Here is a 17,475-nt window from a genome sequence, read left to right as displayed (position 1 = left end):
TGGGGAATCCGACAATTTTAACATTTCCCTAATAAAAAAAAAGTATTTCTATGATCATGAATATCTACTCGCTCATTAGAAAATATCATGTATATGTATATATGCACATCAACATACTCCTTTTCTTCACTATCAACTTTGCCTATATTCGACTTGGATTCTCCACACGTCGACTGAGTTTGAAGTAAAACTACAAAAGCAAACTGTTCAATATCAGATGTTCCTGTATAACTACGTGCATCTCCATGAACCCGAACAAGCAGAGTCGTGCATCCCTATCAAAAAGTCGGAAGAATCGCATAGGCTAATTCCAGATCTTGACGCACTCGTCGTAGCTCGCTGAAGCTATGATGCCATCGACATTTGATGCTGCCAAGCATGATATCAAGTCCTCGTGTGCAAGGAGTGACGTCTTCTGGTCCTCTTTCGTGTCCCAGAGCTCTAGATTCTGAAAACCCGAGAATTTTGTATTAACAAAGAGAATTGGAAGATGATTTGGCGGCCATCGGGCGACTAATTAGCTCTAGAGGCTACTTTCGTACTCTCTGGCTGGCCATAGAGACACACGGTTAATTAGCTCGAAATGGAAACATAAATGGCGGAGTCAACTTGCCTGATAAGAGCCGATCATAAGTACCGAAGGCTGTCTGGGATGGAAAACACAGGAGCGGAACTTCTTCCCACTGCTATGCCACTCGTGAACTAACTGCCCTTTGACATCGGAACCGACCGCCCAAACCTGGACCAAGTCATCGCTCACAGATGCCAGAAGTTCACCCGTAGAATCCCAGCACAGTTTATGTATTTCACTCTGATGACCCTGCAACAATATGGACAGTTTGACATGCAAGAAATCAGGAGAGAGATTAGGGATAAATCTCGACTGTTCGTTTAATGAACAGATGCTCAGCACCAGAAATATCGAAAATAACTGTTTAGCTCATGGCCTCCAGTATTCGACTAGACTAACCTTACAGTCGGTCACAAAATTATTCATGGGTTTGAAAAGGATTAATTAAAAAATATATATAATATAAAAAAAAGAAGAAAAATTAAGCAGATAGATTTAATGAATTTAAGAAAGAAGAGACCATTCCAGAGAGGGAGCCAGATCAGTTTTTTCCAAGAGCCATAGCAAAAAACGTTGTCTTTAGAATGATATTATATCATGTGCCCTATGCAAAGAAGGAAGCATTACCATCTCAGGCCAATCAAATTAAGAAAATTAACCTGTAACTTTTGTCTGCAGACTTTAGTCTCCACGTCGAGTAAGGATACAAAATCTTCTGCAGCAGCTGCTAAAAACCTACCGTCCCGGGGCTGAAACCTCATATGATTTGCACCACCCTAGAATAATAAAAAGCAGAGATTATTGGGTGCTTTTAACTTGAAATCTTCAGTCCTGAAACTAAGTACACATGCTTCTACCTTAAGAACACTGGAGCAACAGCCACTGTTAATGCTCCAGAACCGTATCTCGTTATCCCGATCAGAGGAGCAGATAAGATCACCTTTATGGGGGTGAAAGTCAAGTGACATAACAGGGCTTAAATGACCTGTGAAAGTATGAAGTGAACAGCGCGGCTGCAAAAATAAATAAGCCCACCTTCTCAGCCATGCAATCGCAAAACACTTCTTAGAATCAAGTCAATTGAGCATAATAGCCTATGAGATTTGTACCATTGGCTCCACTTAACTGGAATGGTTGTAATTTGTAAAAAAATTTTGCTGAGAAAAAAATTTAGGTCCTTGAAGCCATTCCAGTTAAGTGAAGCCAGTTGTACAAATGACATAGGAACAAGTCATCGGAGAATGCCGAAAAGCAATATGTTGAATAGTAGAGACACGGGACAACAATTATCGTGATGCTAATTTCACAACTATTTGTGGTATCGTATGCAAAATGGGACAAGAATTTTCACGATTTCTTATATTTTAAGGCCCGAATGAGCACATTTTTAGGACTTCCAGTGATCCTACTAGTTGTGTTCACTCAGTCATATATATAAGATGAAAATTGGTAACATCCAAAAGCATGTAAACTGTTTTGATATCAAATAGAGCATTTACTGATTTTGATAAGTAAAAAAAGGAAAAAAAAAGCGTGAAACTAACATGATTAATGTTCCAGATCCTGACTGTCTTGTCAGCAGAGCAAGTACCGAGCCTAGGAATGCCTGGGCTGAACCGGACATCGGTAACACACATAGAGTGTTCTCCCAGTATGGACATCATTGAAAATGATCTAGTTGACCAAAGAGTTGCCTGCAAGAATCAAAACCCAAATGACAACTCTTCTTCCAGAAGGGGCTGGTTGGGCCTGTAGTTGTAAAGGGAATTGGTTGCCTATGTTCCATACGTTACCTTGTTATCCTGTCCACCAGTTACCAAGAACTTTCCACCGGAAGAGAAATCACAGCATTCAACTTTGCTTTGGCCTGGCGGAAGAAGGTAGATCTCCTTGACAGAGAAACCTAATGTAGCAAAAAGAGCGGCACATTCTTCAGGGTAATAAAAGGACTAAAGTACAATTGAAAATCGGACGTAGCCAAGAAAAACATTTATCATACCTTCGCTGCCCTTTCCATGATCATCCAATATCACTCCACTACTGGTAATCACATCCTGACGGGATAAGGGTGACCCTGTGTTGTCCTTCGAAGATCCATCGTCCAGAAAACGATCCCTATCAGCCTGCACATATTATCCTAATCACTGTCACTGTTCTGTTTCCAGTGGCAAAGTAATGTCAAGAGTATCAAAAATGGTTGTCGAAATTGGACCAGTTTGTTCCACTCGAGTATAAATATGAGAAATAGGTCTAACTGTTTGGTGCATCTTCCAGTTCAGCTTTATGATGCACTGTATTTGCTTCACATTTGTCAATCACTTTTTCCACTATGTTAGTGCTCAGTCACAAATCTAGCTGGACTCATTCAACCCATATATACGTTGACACTGTTACCCACTCCTGCAAGCTATCAACCATTCTAAAGAATGCTAATCCGAATTTTTCAGAAAGGGAGGAAAAGTGTCGAGCATTGTAATATAAACTTTATTGATATAAATCCAATCCAAATTAGGAACAAGCGTACCAAGTCCGTGGTTGGCAACTTTAGTGGATCTGTAGCATCAGCAGAAAATGCCGGCGAAGACATTGAGGGGACAGGAGTTGCACGCCGAAGAAGGTGAGCAGGTAGATTTGACACAGAACTGGAAGATGGTCCCGGAGTATCCAAGTTAATGGTAGGACTCACAACTGGCAAAGGCTGCTCTCTTTTTGGTCCAATTTCATGTTCTGCAGCCTTTATGTCAAGAAAACAAGTAGAATCACAAGGTTGACCAAGATAGTTCAATGAGGATGCTTGTTCTTACAACAATGGCTAAGAGGATAGTGGTTCTAATGACCAATCCAGGAAATTCCACATAACATCGATGGTAGCAAAAAACATATATGAGAGACCAATGGATTGAGATGAAATGATAGAATTATATTATATTATATGATAGTAAGTAACTAAAACTGGTCCCTCGGATTCCCAACAACGCCACATGTAATATTATATTATATTATAATAAGATTCTCAATCTTAACTTTTCCCACTTTTTTAACTCTTAATTAATTATTAAAGGGGAGAAAATGATAGAAGGGTGTTTATGATGGAAGTGGTATAATGTTCCTCCCTGAACAAATGGTACTTGGGTTTTAAATCCTTTCAGCTGCACTCAGTTGTTTTCTTTCCCCTAATTTTTATGCAGTTTTATTTTCTCTAAATTTTCGCCATCACTCTAGTAAAAATCAATCAAGGAATTTGATGATATACGCATATCAACCATATTTGATACAAGAAAGCCTAGTAAAAATACTCTAGTTTTCTTTTTTTTACCGGTAACAAGTTGTTTTTGAAGGAATTTGATTGAAAAAACTTTTTATTTGTGATACAAGAAAGTCTTCAGAAGCACAGCAAAACGGTGCAAATGTGGAGCTAACCTGATCACTACCCACCATGGCATTAAAATAGCTCATATCAGCAGTCATATATCCACTGGTAACAAGCTGTTCTTGCTGCATGAGATCATTTTGGTTCATAGATTCCTGCCTTATAGGTGAGTTCTGCGGGCATAGTTCCTGCTGCCGATTGCTATTCAGCAGCTGTTGCTACCAAAAAAAAATAAAAATACAAGTTAGTAAGCTTTGCTAGAAATCCAAGATTTAATTTTGTGATCAAATAATTATTAATTGCTTAATTAATAATTAATATATATAATAAAAAACTAACAGGAGAGATACTCTGTATAGAGGAAGAAAATGTTACCATGAACAGTGCATCCATGTCCCCAACAGAAGGCACAGGAGAATTGTATTGCAGTGGAGGACCAACAATAGGAAGAGTAGTTTGTTGACGAAGGCCCTAAAAGAAATTCAAAAAGCATATGATATTATGATGCAGAACTTAATTCAAAAAAATAAAATAAAATACAAGTTAGTAAGCTTTGCTAGAAATCCAAGATTTAATTTTGTGATCAAAATAATTACTAATTAATTAATTAATTAATAATATATATAATAAAAAACTAACAGGAGAGATACTCTGTATAGAGAAGAAAATGTTACCATTAACAGTGCATCGATGTCCCCAACAGAAGGCACAGGAGAATTGTATTGCAGTGGAGGACCAACAATAGGAAGAGTAGTTTGTTGATCAAGACCCTAACAGAAATTCAAAAAGCAAATGACATCATGATGCAGAACTTAATTCAAAAAGCTGATCAAGGCCCTAACAGAGAATTTCAAAATGCACTGATCATGAAGAGTTTTTTGTTTTTTGAACTATTATAAATTGTTATGCAACAATAGTGGCCCAAGAAAAGGTTTAATTGGACCAGTGAAAAGGAGACAACAATACTGAACTAATCCAGTTTTCAGATATTATTCCTATCTTCTACATACAAGTTTTCACGTTTCTTAAGAAGAAAATGCTGTCTACATTAGCAATCCAATTTTTTGAACCTTTTTTTCATTTACAAGACACGGCTAAAATCTGGAAAACATTTTGTTTTACCAGAGCTTCCACTCGGAACTCCAGGAAATGTTGAGAAATTCACCTGAACGGGAGATGCAGCTAACTCACGGTCTCTCTCATTAGCTCTGGCAACATATACATCCCAAAAGAAAGACCACCATTCCATCAAAAGCCCTCCAGGAACATCGAAAGCTGAGAAACATACACATGCAAGAGCAACCTCAAAATCCTTAAACTAACAAAATTTATGAGTAGATCAAAATTATTAGTTTCCATGAAGTTTGTTTGTTCTGATCTTACCAACAGGATCAGTTGGAACTCTGCTTTCGGCCTGAAATGCCCTTGCTGTTTCATGCAGATTCCTTTTCACGAAGTAGTCATATATATATGCGTCTAACCTGCTCTTGAGAAGAAATGCTGTATATTCAGATTGCTAGTTCTTCTGGTTTCACTAAAAACGGATGAAATAGATTTAAATGCAAGATAGAAGATCAACATAACATTCCAAATAACATAATATCACTGCAACTGCAGGACAGAATCAAACATGAGTTTTTAAAGTCTGCCATTTGTCTCACCTTCAATTCAATCCATTCTCAATGTAAACTACAGCAGTTGGACTTGTCTACTATGGGAGTCAATGGCAAGGAGATCATGTCAAGACAAGTCCGACCCGATCCAAAATCTCTTATCAAGGAAGAGGGGGCAAGGCCATATCTCAAAGATATGTCTGATCCGTTAATTTTTCCATTGGTACCAAGCAAGGTTCTGTCCACAAAGACAAGCGCCACAAGCCACAAATCCTACATTCTGTAGACAAGTCCTGTGCTCCTAATATAATATTCTAGCAGAACCACCCACCAATAACAAGGACCCACATCCAAGATTCTGATTTGAACCCCAGGAAGACAAATAAGTAGGAAGTACCGTAGTTCCATTAATATGAGAAACGGAACAAGCTAGAAAACAATCCAAGTAGTTGTGGGCTCGAATTCAAGTTAATGCACTGTCCATGACAATGCCACTCGAACTTGCCGGGCACAGGATAACCTTGTTCCACAGCCTTGGGAGTGCATGGATTCGGATTTGGCTTCTATCTTGTTATTAGAAAACAAAGAATCTAGTAGTTCATACTTCACTGGGACAAGATTTAGGAGAGAGACAAGAATCGTTGTTTGTGCTTATCAAGAACCTCTAATCTTGAAATTCTTGTACCCACCAAAAAAAAAAATCTTGAAATTCTTCTATACACCAAAAAAGATTCTTGAAATTCTTGTATCCACCAAAAAAAAATCTTGAAATTCTCCTTTTTAATCTGAAAACCCAATGACGGCTTATAGAATGATCTTAAAATCTCCATAACTCTACTATGAAACAGAGAGAAGCTCAAGAAACAAAACCCCGCCACACCTCCAATCTCCTTAGCAACAGAGTTAACATCTTGAATATTCAAAGAGAGGACAGGACAGAGAGAGAGTGAACTTCAAAGAGCGAGCTTAGCAAGAGCTTTATGGTGAAAAAGAATATGGTTTTTCTGCCAAATGTTTGATGGCTAGAAGCAGAGACCGAATCTGAGTACAAATGGAAACATGCAACGTGAAAGAAAGAACACTGAGACTACCATGGCAAATGGAAACAGATGAAGAGGGAGGCAAACAAATCACAAGCCAAGAGAAGAGAGATTATCACAGAGCCTGGCAAACCAGCATTGAGAGCTCACATTTTATCGGCCTTCCAGTTGGTGTTAGACATGGCGGTGTGTCGTCGACGAACTGAAACTTTCAAAGCTGAAAATCACTCGGAATCCTTTACGAAGCTAATGGAACAGTGATGAGAGAAATTACTGTACGGAAGAGTCACATTTCCTTCCCAACCCAGTACGGAGAGGAGGAAGAAGAAGCTTGCCCTGCAGGTCAAGCGAGTCTGGTACTCTCTCTCTCTCTCTCTCTCTCCCCCTCTCTCCCCCCCTCTCTCTCTCTCTCTATCTCTGCTTTCGTTTTGTTTTCCTTTCGTCTTCGTCGGCTATATTTATAGGCAAAAAAAATGGTGCACGAAAAAGGACAGTTTGATTTCCCATATATTTCCTTTTTTTTAATTAATTGTTATAGTTGAAATGACAGGTATTCCCCGCGCTTCAAGAATTCAAGAGGAAATTGAATCAACACACTAACATGGTTGATTCAAGCGGTTCGACACTTCCTCTTAAATAAAGCCATAAGTTCGAGTCTTATAAATGGAGAATATTCGCGCTGAAATGCTATGGTACACACCTAAAAATATATATATACACGTCAAATATATAACATTATTGGACTGGGGACCTAGACATGCCTTATAGCAAGACCATACAAATGTTTGAGTGTGTGTGTTTTTCTTTTGGGTTAACCATGTTCATGTTTAGTGACCACAAGCATCCAAATTGATAAACCTTATGTCGTGCGGTGAAAATATATCAGATAAATGATTTTATCAAGATGTTATCGTGAAAGTGAAGACTTCTTAGTGCCTCTCTGTTTTTTTTTTGGTAAGTGATTAGTGCCTCTCTTTTCCATCAATTGATCGTTTCTCGAGCTATTTCACCTTTAGTTACGTGTCACTTAGGGGTTGTTTGGATTGATATAAAGTTCATAGATTGATACAAGATTTGGCAAGAATGTCATTTCCGGGGAAGCAATTTCATGGGTTTTCCTCAAGAAAAGAAAAGAAGAAAGATATAAACTTTCGCTTCTTCACACGATTTTTACGGTGTGAACATCAACATACATAAATTTTGGCAGGAAGGCATATTAATCATATTTCTTTCAGATCACCTCGACCTCTTAGGTTAATCTTATAAGATTCGGCCCACTGCAATGTACATATTGTGGCTCGATCGATCTGTGACATTTATGCACCTGTCATAACTGCCATGACAAAGAAGAGAAATTATGTTAAACAGACGATGCTGTAAAATTGAACTTACCGGGAAAGAATCTCCGGACATGACTATGAAAGAGGAAGCGGTTGAGGAAGGATTTGCACTAATCCAATTCCCGCCATTGGTCTTAATCTCCATCCCATTGACTTGATCTTGGTGGAGCAGGGTCAACTTATTGGTCTCAAAATGGCTGGCCGCGCCCAATTCCATCGATCGACATCGTCTTCCATCAGTGGATCATAATTCGAGGCACATTGCGAGTACGCTGCCTTCTCCTGAAGGAGATCGTAGTACTTTCCACATATGTCTTCAATGTTTCACTGCATTAGCATAAACAATGGAATCAGTAAATCAAATATATCCATCCCGTGAATGAAACGTCGGTAATAACAATTCGAATATCCAGATCAACTGCCCGTCTTTGCAGCCATTTCTCCTTCGGGACACAGACTGTTTACATGTTTGAAAAATCTAGATAGCTGGCAATAGGTGCTTTACATATGAGAACAGAAACTCGAGTATCTAGTCTCCGGTAAAGCAAAGGCAGGCAGTGGATCTGCTTGGTTTCAAAATATCTGGGGCTTGCTTTCGAAGAATTCCTGTGAAGTTCTTTCGACCCCTTCTTCTCAAAAACTGGAAACAAGGAAAGATATGTAATTTTCTTTGCAATTACCAGGAGAAGGCAGGATTTCCCTCAGGCCACATGAACTCTGTTAATCTGTCAATCTCAGCATCAGTTATCCAATGGCGTGGTAGAGAGAAAATGGGGAAGGGAGGCTCGAAACATATACATCGTACGACCTGCCCGTGTTGACAAAACGTCCCTTAGTCTGCTCAGGAAGCCCTAACAGTTCCTCCAGCGCGTCTAAGATGGCCCTGTGGAGCTCTAGGTTTATGGGATCTGCTTCGAAGCACCCAAGTTCCCGGAGTGCTTCCATGACAGCTCTCCTCGTGGCGCCCCACCCGCTGCACACCGGACTCAGCTCACCATTGCTAGCTTGCTATCAAGAAATTCAATTAATACAGGAAGTTTTTGGAACCGAGAACGCATTTGGCTGGTGAGGCTACTGAACTGACAGGCTTACTATGAAGCAAAACTCTGTTTTAAACATCAACTAGTCATGAAGCCCGTTGTGATTTTTTCTTTGTTATATTTTTTTTGGTTGAGAGAGAAATCTCAAATAACTAATAAAGAGGCATGGGTAGTCCCACTTAGGGTGTGCATGGATACCGGGTAATCTGAAACCGGTTGGGACCTACTCATTAGGGTAGGGTCCGGGTAGCTCGTATTGAAAATAGGATAGGGTTCGGGTATTAAAATAAAAAACCGGTGAAAATCGATTCCAGTTTCAATTCTTGCATATAGGGTACCTAAAACCGGTACCGGAACCGATACCCGGACCCCGATAATAATTTTCCCATTATATATATATGTATATATATATTGTTACATTCAGATATTCTTATATATAAAAATATAATTACTAATTAAAAAAAATCAAAATCTATGTCGACATTCTGTTTTGCGTGATTACTGATTATAAATAAGACATTTTCGATTTTATTTAGCGAGACAAAAATATTTACATGTTTCAACATGGTACCCGAAACATGTGATATAGTACATGTTCCAGTTCCAAGACTCATCAGGGGAAGTCCGGTTCCAAAATTTTGGAACCTATCCCTTAAAGGGTAAGGTCCGAGTATCGTGAAAAAAAGGGGTACATGGACCCGCACACTCCTAATTCTATTAGGTATCGAACTTGCGACCTTTAAATCAACAGGCGAGGGCGTGCACCACTATGCTACATCCTCTTTTGATTTTTCTTTCTTTGTTAATTTTATTATATAAAATATTTGTTGAGAATTGTTGAAAACAGTAACTTACTATTGCACACCAAACAAAATAGTAATATGCAATGATTAATGATATACTATTAGATATATAATACTAATGGTAATTTAATTTCATAAATAAGATTAAGGGAAAAAATTATAAAAGAAGAGAATTTAATATAAATATTGAAAATCCAATATTTTCAAGATTATGCATAAAAAATTAAAAAAAATTACAATCACTACAAGATGATTTTTTGTCTTTAATATTGTCATAATTCATATGGTGTTAAATATTGTGTTTTGTTAAGACACATAAAATTGAAGAACTCAAAGATTCTACAAAAGTTTATATGTGAAAAAAAAAGGCAAAAAGTTGAAGAGCTCACCTTTAGAAGTATAATTATAGGCATGATAAATTAAAGTCACGTGCATGCATGCAAAAAAGTGAAAAAAAAATTATAAGATGAGATTGAGCGAATCCCCTGATTCCTTGGTCACTTGATGAAAAGAGTTTCATAAACCCATAAGAATGAAAGGAAAAATTCAAATAACAACATTGGCTTGTATAAATGTGATCGCATGCAGGAAATAATTTGACATGATACAATGAAACTTGAACAACCCACATTTATATTTAGTGGTGGGCACATTTTTTGAGAGCATGCTTGATGTAGTAGTGTTAAATATATATGAATTATAGATGTCGTTTCATATATAGTGAAACTGTCATATTAGAGGAAAAAATGAAATAGGGAGGGTAACTATCATTTAGGGTTAGGAGAGAAAAAGTGTCATGTTAGAGCAAAAAAGTGAAATAGATAATGGAACTACCATTTAAGATTTAGTAGAGAGAAAATGTCATATTAGAGAGAAAAAAGTGGAATAGAAAGCGCAACTAACATTTAGGATTTAGGAGAGAGAAAGTATATTACAAGTGAGAGAACGAAACTATCATTTATGAATTAGGAGAGAGAAAATGTCATGGTAGAGAGAGAAAGCAGAATAGAAAGAGGAATTACCATTTAGAATTTAGGAGAGAGAAAATATCATAACGTGAAATAGATAGCATATTTACCATTTACGATTAAAGAGAGAAAAAGTGTCAGGTAAGAGAAGGCGGAACTATCATTTAGGATTTAAGAGAGAGAAAATGTCATGTTAGAGAAAAAGTGGAATAAACAACGGAACTACCATTTAAGGTTTAGGATAAAAAAAAAACGTCATGTTAGGGAGAAAGTGAATATAGAGCGCAACTACGATTTATAATTTAAGAAATAGAAAGTGTTATGTTAGAGAAAGACCGAAACTATCATTTAAGATTTATGAGAGAGAAAATATAAGTGTCATGTTTGAGAGAATTAGTGGAATCGGCCACAATACTTGTTTTTTTTTTTCTAAACTTTAAATGTCAATTGCGCTTTCCATTTCATTTTCTCTCTCAAACATGACATTTTCAATCTCCTCAACCCTAAATGGTAGTTCCGTTTTCTATTGCACTTTCTCTCTCTAACATGACACTTTCTCTCTCATAAACCGTAAATGATAAGTTCGGATCTCCCTTATACATGACACTTTCTCTCCTAAATCCTAAATAGTAGCTTCGCTCTCTATTTCACTTTTTCTCTCTAACATGATACTTTTTTTTCCCTAAACCCTAAATGTTAATCTCGCCCTCTATTCCACTTTGCCTCGCCTAATCTCTAAATGATAGTACTACTCTTTTTTGCATAACACTTTCTTCCTCCTAAATGGTAGTTACACTTTCCATTCCACTTTATCTATCTAACATGATATTTTCTCTCTCATAAACCTTAAATGGTAGTTATGCTCTCCATTTCACTTTCTCTCTCTCTAACATGACACTTTCTTTCTCTCTAACATGACAGTTTCTCATAAATCTTAAATGTTAGTTATCCTCTTTATTCCACTTTCTTTCGCCTAATCCCTAAGTGGTAGTTACGCTCTCTGTTCCACTTTTTCTCTTTAACATGATGTTTTTCTCCCTCCTAAACTTTAAATGTTAGTTCTGCTGTTTATTTCACTTTCTCCTAAATCCTAAATGGTAATTGTTCTCTCTATTCCACTTTTTTACTCTAACATGACACTTTCTCTATATATGAAATGACATCTAAAATCTGTATATATTACATGTGATAAAATATATGCCTTCCAGTATTTTGAACTACAGAATTCTCGAAAATGTTTGGAAAATCATATCCACTATAAATTTACTATATATTTCATCATATATAGTGAATTTCCTATTGAATTTTTACGGCATCTATAACATCCACCACGTATTGAATTCCTATTTCATCATTTATTTCATGATATCATTCCATATATATAGATGTTGATATAGAAGATGAACATATTTCTTTATTAAAGAATATAAATATTTCCTTACATATAAATGTAACATATTTTTTCTTTTAAAATTTTTATTATATATCATATGCCTAAATCTAACAGTTATAAATCGTAATTTGTAATCAGTAAAAATTTATTTTATTAGATATATGACTATTGTTGTTGAATTTCACCAATAAAGTAAGTAAAAATACATAATTAGTCATATCTATGAATAATCATTTATTTTTTTGGTAAATAAATACTGTTTTTTTTCAAAATTATCAAATATTATTTACACATTAAAATTTTCTCAAGATCAAAAATTTTCTATTACATCAATTTCTAATAAGAAAATAATCGTTCAATTTCAAAAATTCGGCAAAAGTCTATATTAAAGATATCCACATGACTACATATCATGAGACATATATAGACTTATTTTAATGCTAATAATTTTTATATGCATATTAAACTTTATTCTTAAACAAAAATTTCAAGATTTTCGAATACTATATAGATAATAAAATATTCTAAAAATGTTTAAAAATATTATCTTATGTCAATTTGTTATAAAGAAATATTCATTGTATTTTCAGAAATTCGTAATTTATTAAATGTAATATTATGTTAGAAAAATATTTTAAAATATATATTTCTTCTGAAAATATATAATCGCGTGAACTAATATTCTTTATTAGATATTGATATAATAGAATATTTTTGAAAATTTTTAGAAGATTTTACCATCTACATAACATAATATTTGATATTCTTAAATTTTTTATTTTACATAAAATTGATATTAACTATATTGGTAAATTCAATTGAAATAAGTCATAGATATCCAATAAATAATATACTTCTATTGATTGTGAATTAAGATTTATATCAATAACTATATATTTTTCTTGTAAGAATAACTAATAACTATATATTTTTACTTACTTTATTATTTGAAATAAGCATATATATATGATATGTAATACAATTGATAAATAGAAAAAAAAAGACATTATGTTCTAACTTGTACAAATCACGGGCTTCACGACTAGTGTGTATATATATATATATATATTACCCGTCGCTGATTCCTTACTCTTTGATCCCGAACCAGAGGGATAGGGTTGCACAACCCAGGAGGCTCAGTAACGTAAGTAGGGGTATAAACGAGTCGAGTTGAGCTCGAGTACAGGCAAGATTGACTCGGCTCGTTCAAAAAATGCTTGAGCTCGGCTCATTAGAGGCCAGTGCTCATTTGATGCTACGAACTTAAAACCAAGATGAGCATAGTTGAGCTCGGCTCGATGGCAGCTCGTGGTTACGGACTCGCGGAGCAAAAGAGAGACAATTTTTATATTATTTTAAGAGTTGGGGCTTAAGAAAATAATGAGAAAGTTCAACCTAGTCCATGAATTATGGGCTTGGAGGCCTAAGACCACTAATAAAAGGAGATATAAGTAACTTTATACAAAAAAATCTATTAGGTTAGCAAGTTGAACGAACCAAGTACCACTGAGCTTGACTCAGCTTGCTTGGAAGAAAAGCTCGGCTCGAGCTCGACAAGGCTGAGTCGAGTTCGCGTTATCACCGAGTCGGAGAGTCGATCTCGAGTAACTCACGAATTGGCTCGTCTGATTTACACTCCTAATCGTGAGGTCCTTGAACGCCTCCGCAACAAAATGGAAGAGGCCTTTAGCTGGTGTAGTTTTAGAATTGCCATCATTTATGCGGGTCGTACCTCCTATATTCTTATTTGTAACGTATCATACAAAATCTAAAAGAAATATATTGTGATTTGTTTTATAAATATATATGATTTATCTATAAAATATACTCACAAGTTCATTATCTTTATTATTTATCAAATTTGAAATTTAAAATATGGAGAAAATAAAGAATGATCCCATAAAATTTATATCTGTATATTTTAAAATATTTGAAGAATTATTTTATAAAAAAAAAACTTAAAATTATAAGAAAATCCCACTCAAAGCAGAGCATTGTGAAACCATTTGACCTAACTCACATTGATCCTACCTTCGTATAGATATATATAGAAGTTTATGGATCCCTCCATATTGATAATAATTAATAAATCTAATCTATATAATAAATATCCGAAGACGTATTATTAAACTGAAATGATTAGCTGTCGTAATTGATTTTTCACTAATATTTAGGGTGCCAATTTCTGGACAGCCCGACAATTTTAATTATTCCCTATTAAAAATAGTCTTTCTAAGGGATATATATTACATAAACGATACTCCTTTTCTTCACTATCTAATCTCTGTTCTCGACTTGGATTCTCCATTCGTCAACTGAGTTCGAAGTAAAACTACAAAAGCAAACTGTTTAGGAGAGACTCTGTGTAGAGAAAGAAAATGTTCCCATTAACAGTGCATCCATGTCTCCAATAGAAGGCACAGGAGAATTGTATTGCAATGGAGGACTACCAAGAAGCATCCTTAGTGTATGGACTTCCAAATGACTTACAGTTGCAGGAGTAGTTTGCCCAGCTTGAAGCATGAAGTGCTGCCGCAACTGCACCTGATTGAAAGACTTCTGTGGGGTAAGCAACCCCGATTGAAGCTGATCAAGGCCCCAACAGAAATTCAAAAAGGAAATGTTATGATGCAGAACTTACTTCGTCCTTAACCTGCTCTTTTGTTTTTTTGTCCCCTTTTGTTTTGGGGTTTTTTGTTTGGGGGGTGGGGTTTGAATACATGTCCACTATTATACATACTCGATAAAGCAATGATTAACTACTCACTGTAAGAGGCCACCCTTTTAAAGGGAAACTGCTACCCACCTTGATCTAATCCTGAAGAAACAACAAAACATTAATTACCAGATCTAAATCCCAAAGGCAGATATGTAAAAGTTCATTGATCCGCACAACACCGCAACAATTTCCCCATTAAAAGAGAGTGATAGCAGATCTCAATTACCCAAACCAGTCATTAGTAATGATGATTCTTCTGAACCAGCAGCTCTGCTAGCTGCCACTGAATTCATCTTACTCCTGATGCCCTAAAACAAGCAAGGATGCACCATGTGTGAGGAAAGTACCCAAAAAACTATATATACAAGTCAAAACTTTAGGCTGATGCTGCAAAATCAATGTGCGTTTATACCACATGTTGCTGACTAGTCTTGTGAACCTGATCAAGATTTCTTGAATTGCCCCTAAGTATCCCATGCAATGTTTGCCCAGACATTCGACCACTGATTGCAGCCGACTTCAACATTTGCAATTGATACGGTTCCAGAATGTTGGTCAAATTATCACCGGGGCTATGCTGTACAATTACAAAGGTGCAATCATAAGGTCACGACTTAAAAGTTGACTGAACCATTTTCTTATAATCAAACACAATACCTTTAGTAGTTGCCTGACTTACCAGGTCCATGGGCAGTGGAAGGTTCAATCTTCTCTCATACATCCCTGTTGCTGAAGGATTTGCACTCACAGTTTTCTGTCTCTTCAGAGAGGTGCTTTTACTGCTGATCACATCAGCAGTTCCTTTCGAAAATTGCTGCTGCTGTGACTGCCTCTGCTTTGGAATCTGCTGTGGGCGTTTCCCACGGTGCTGGGGTGCCAAAGACTGATGTTGTGACGACTTTTGTGGCTGAAATTTCAAACCGTGACAAGTTAGCAATGATAGTGGGAAAAAAAAATGTTATGTAGAACAACTATTTTAAGGAGCAAAATTGAACACAAAGTACATATTTTTTTGATAGCATAATTTAAGCTAGCATTTCATGCGTGTGAAACGAAATGCATTTTAAGACAACACTGCGTACCTTGCAGCACAGAGAATTTCAAATTGCTACTAATCATGAAGAGTTTTTTTTTTTTTTTTTAAAAACTAATATTAATTGTCATGCAACAATGTGGCCCAAGAAAAGGTTTAATTGGACCAGCGAAAAGGAAATGGACAACGGAACTCAGAAGCCAGTTAAACCTTATCCAGTATTCAAATACTTTTCCCAATCTTCTATTTACATGCATGGAGCAAGTTTTCATGTCTAGTAAGAAGAAAATGCTGTCTACATTAGCAAACCACTTTCTGAACCCTGTTTCATTTTCATTTACTAGATAAAACAAAAGGCTAGAAAACATGAACCCACCTGAACGGGAGATGCAGCGAACTCATGGTGTTTCTCATTAGCTCTGGCAACAAATACATGCCAAAGACAGACCACCATTTCATCAAAAAACCTCCAGGAGTATCGATAGCTGAGAAACTTACACATAAAAGAGCAACATCAAAATCGTTAAACTAACAAATTTAAGAGTGGATCAAAATTATTAGTTTCCTAGAAGTTTGTTTGGTCTGATCTTACCAACACGATCCCTCAGAATTCTGCTTTCAGCTTGAAATGCCCTTGCTGTGCATGCAGATTCCTTTTCACAAAGTAGTCATGTATATATACGTCTAACCTGCTCGAGAGAAAATGCTGTATATTCAGTTTGCTAGTTCATCTTGTTTCACAAAAAACAGGATAAAGTAGATTCAAATGCAGGAGAAAGTATCAACAACATTCCAAATAACACAAAATCACTGCAACTGCAAGACAAAATTGAACATGAGTTTCTAAAGTCTGCCATTATCTCATACTCGATTCAATCCACTGTCAGTGTAAACTACAGCAGTTGGACTTGTCTACAATGGGAGTCAATGGCATGGAGATATTTTCAGGACATGTCTGACCCGATCCAAAATCTCTTATCAAAGAAGACAGGGCAAGGGCTATATCTGAAAGATATGTCTGATCCGGTAATTTTCCATTGGTACCAAGAAGTGCTCTGTCCACAAAGACAAGCGCCACAGGCCCGCAAATTCTACATCCTGTAGCCAAGTCCTGCGTTCCACGGCCTTGGGAGCGCATGGATTTGGATTTGGCTTCTATGTTGTTCTTAGAAAACATGGAATTTAGTAGTCCACACTTCACTGGGCCAAGATTTAGGAGAGACAAGAACCGTTGTTTGTGCTCATCAAGAACCCAAATAAGAAGCTGATTTAGAATGGCACATTTCCGGGTCTAATCTTGAAATTCTCCTACCCAACCAAAAAAAACAAATTTTGAAATTATTCTGTTTAATCTGAAAACCAACGACGAGAAAAGGGATAATCTCCATATTCGTGATCGGGACGGCTAACGAATGATCCCAATGTCACAATATGAAATTTCAGCAGAATTTCTCCTAAATTTCATCGATATTTGTTATTACATAAACTATTCACATAAAACATGCTTTCCATGAATTCTCAAATATATATAACAAATCCAGCAAACTCTCACATACATATATATATTCCAAGGGAGTACTTTTTC

The 17,475-nt window shown here is 36.3% G+C and overlaps 1 protein-coding gene across 1 annotated transcript; it reads right to left on the bottom strand.

Moving 5' to 3' along the window:
- Positions 1-286: 286 nt before the first annotated feature.
- LOC116199421 (transcriptional corepressor LEUNIG-like) lies at positions 287-8,151 on the bottom strand. The gene is made up of 15 exons (XM_031529762.1): positions 7,987-8,151; positions 5,548-5,552; positions 5,325-5,422; positions 5,107-5,216; positions 4,616-4,711; positions 4,317-4,412; positions 3,992-4,159; positions 3,096-3,305; positions 2,571-2,694; positions 2,365-2,474; positions 2,116-2,265; positions 1,429-1,584; positions 1,231-1,347; positions 614-820; positions 287-448 (listed from the first exon to the last, which is right to left on the bottom strand). The coding sequence occupies exons 1-15, from the start codon at positions 8,149-8,151 to the stop codon at positions 305-307; spliced, it is 1,956 nt and encodes a 651-aa protein (XP_031385622.1). The 3' UTR covers positions 287-304.
- Positions 8,152-17,475: the final 9,324 nt, after the last annotated feature.

The sequence above is a fragment of the Punica granatum genome, chromosome 3, assembly GCF_007655135.1.
Source record: "Punica granatum isolate Tunisia-2019 chromosome 3, ASM765513v2, whole genome shotgun sequence".
NCBI lineage: Eukaryota > Viridiplantae > Streptophyta > Magnoliopsida > Myrtales > Lythraceae > Punica > Punica granatum.
This window is presented reverse-complemented; position numbering and strand designations above follow the sequence as displayed.

Bases quoted from the DNA above. Each gene is read 5' to 3' on its own strand.
- LOC116199421 (XM_031529762.1), bottom strand. From the start codon at position 8,151: ATGGAATTGGGCGCGGCCAGCCATTTTGAGACCAATAAGTTGACCCTG. The intron at 4,413-4,615 runs GTAACATTTTCT...AATTTCTTTTAG, and splicing joins ACATCGATGCACTGTTAATG to GGCCTTCGTCAACAAACTAC. The intron at 2,475-2,570 runs GTATGATAAATG...TTGCTACATTAG, and splicing joins TCATGGAAAGGGCAGCGAAG to GTTTCTCTGTCAAGGAGATC.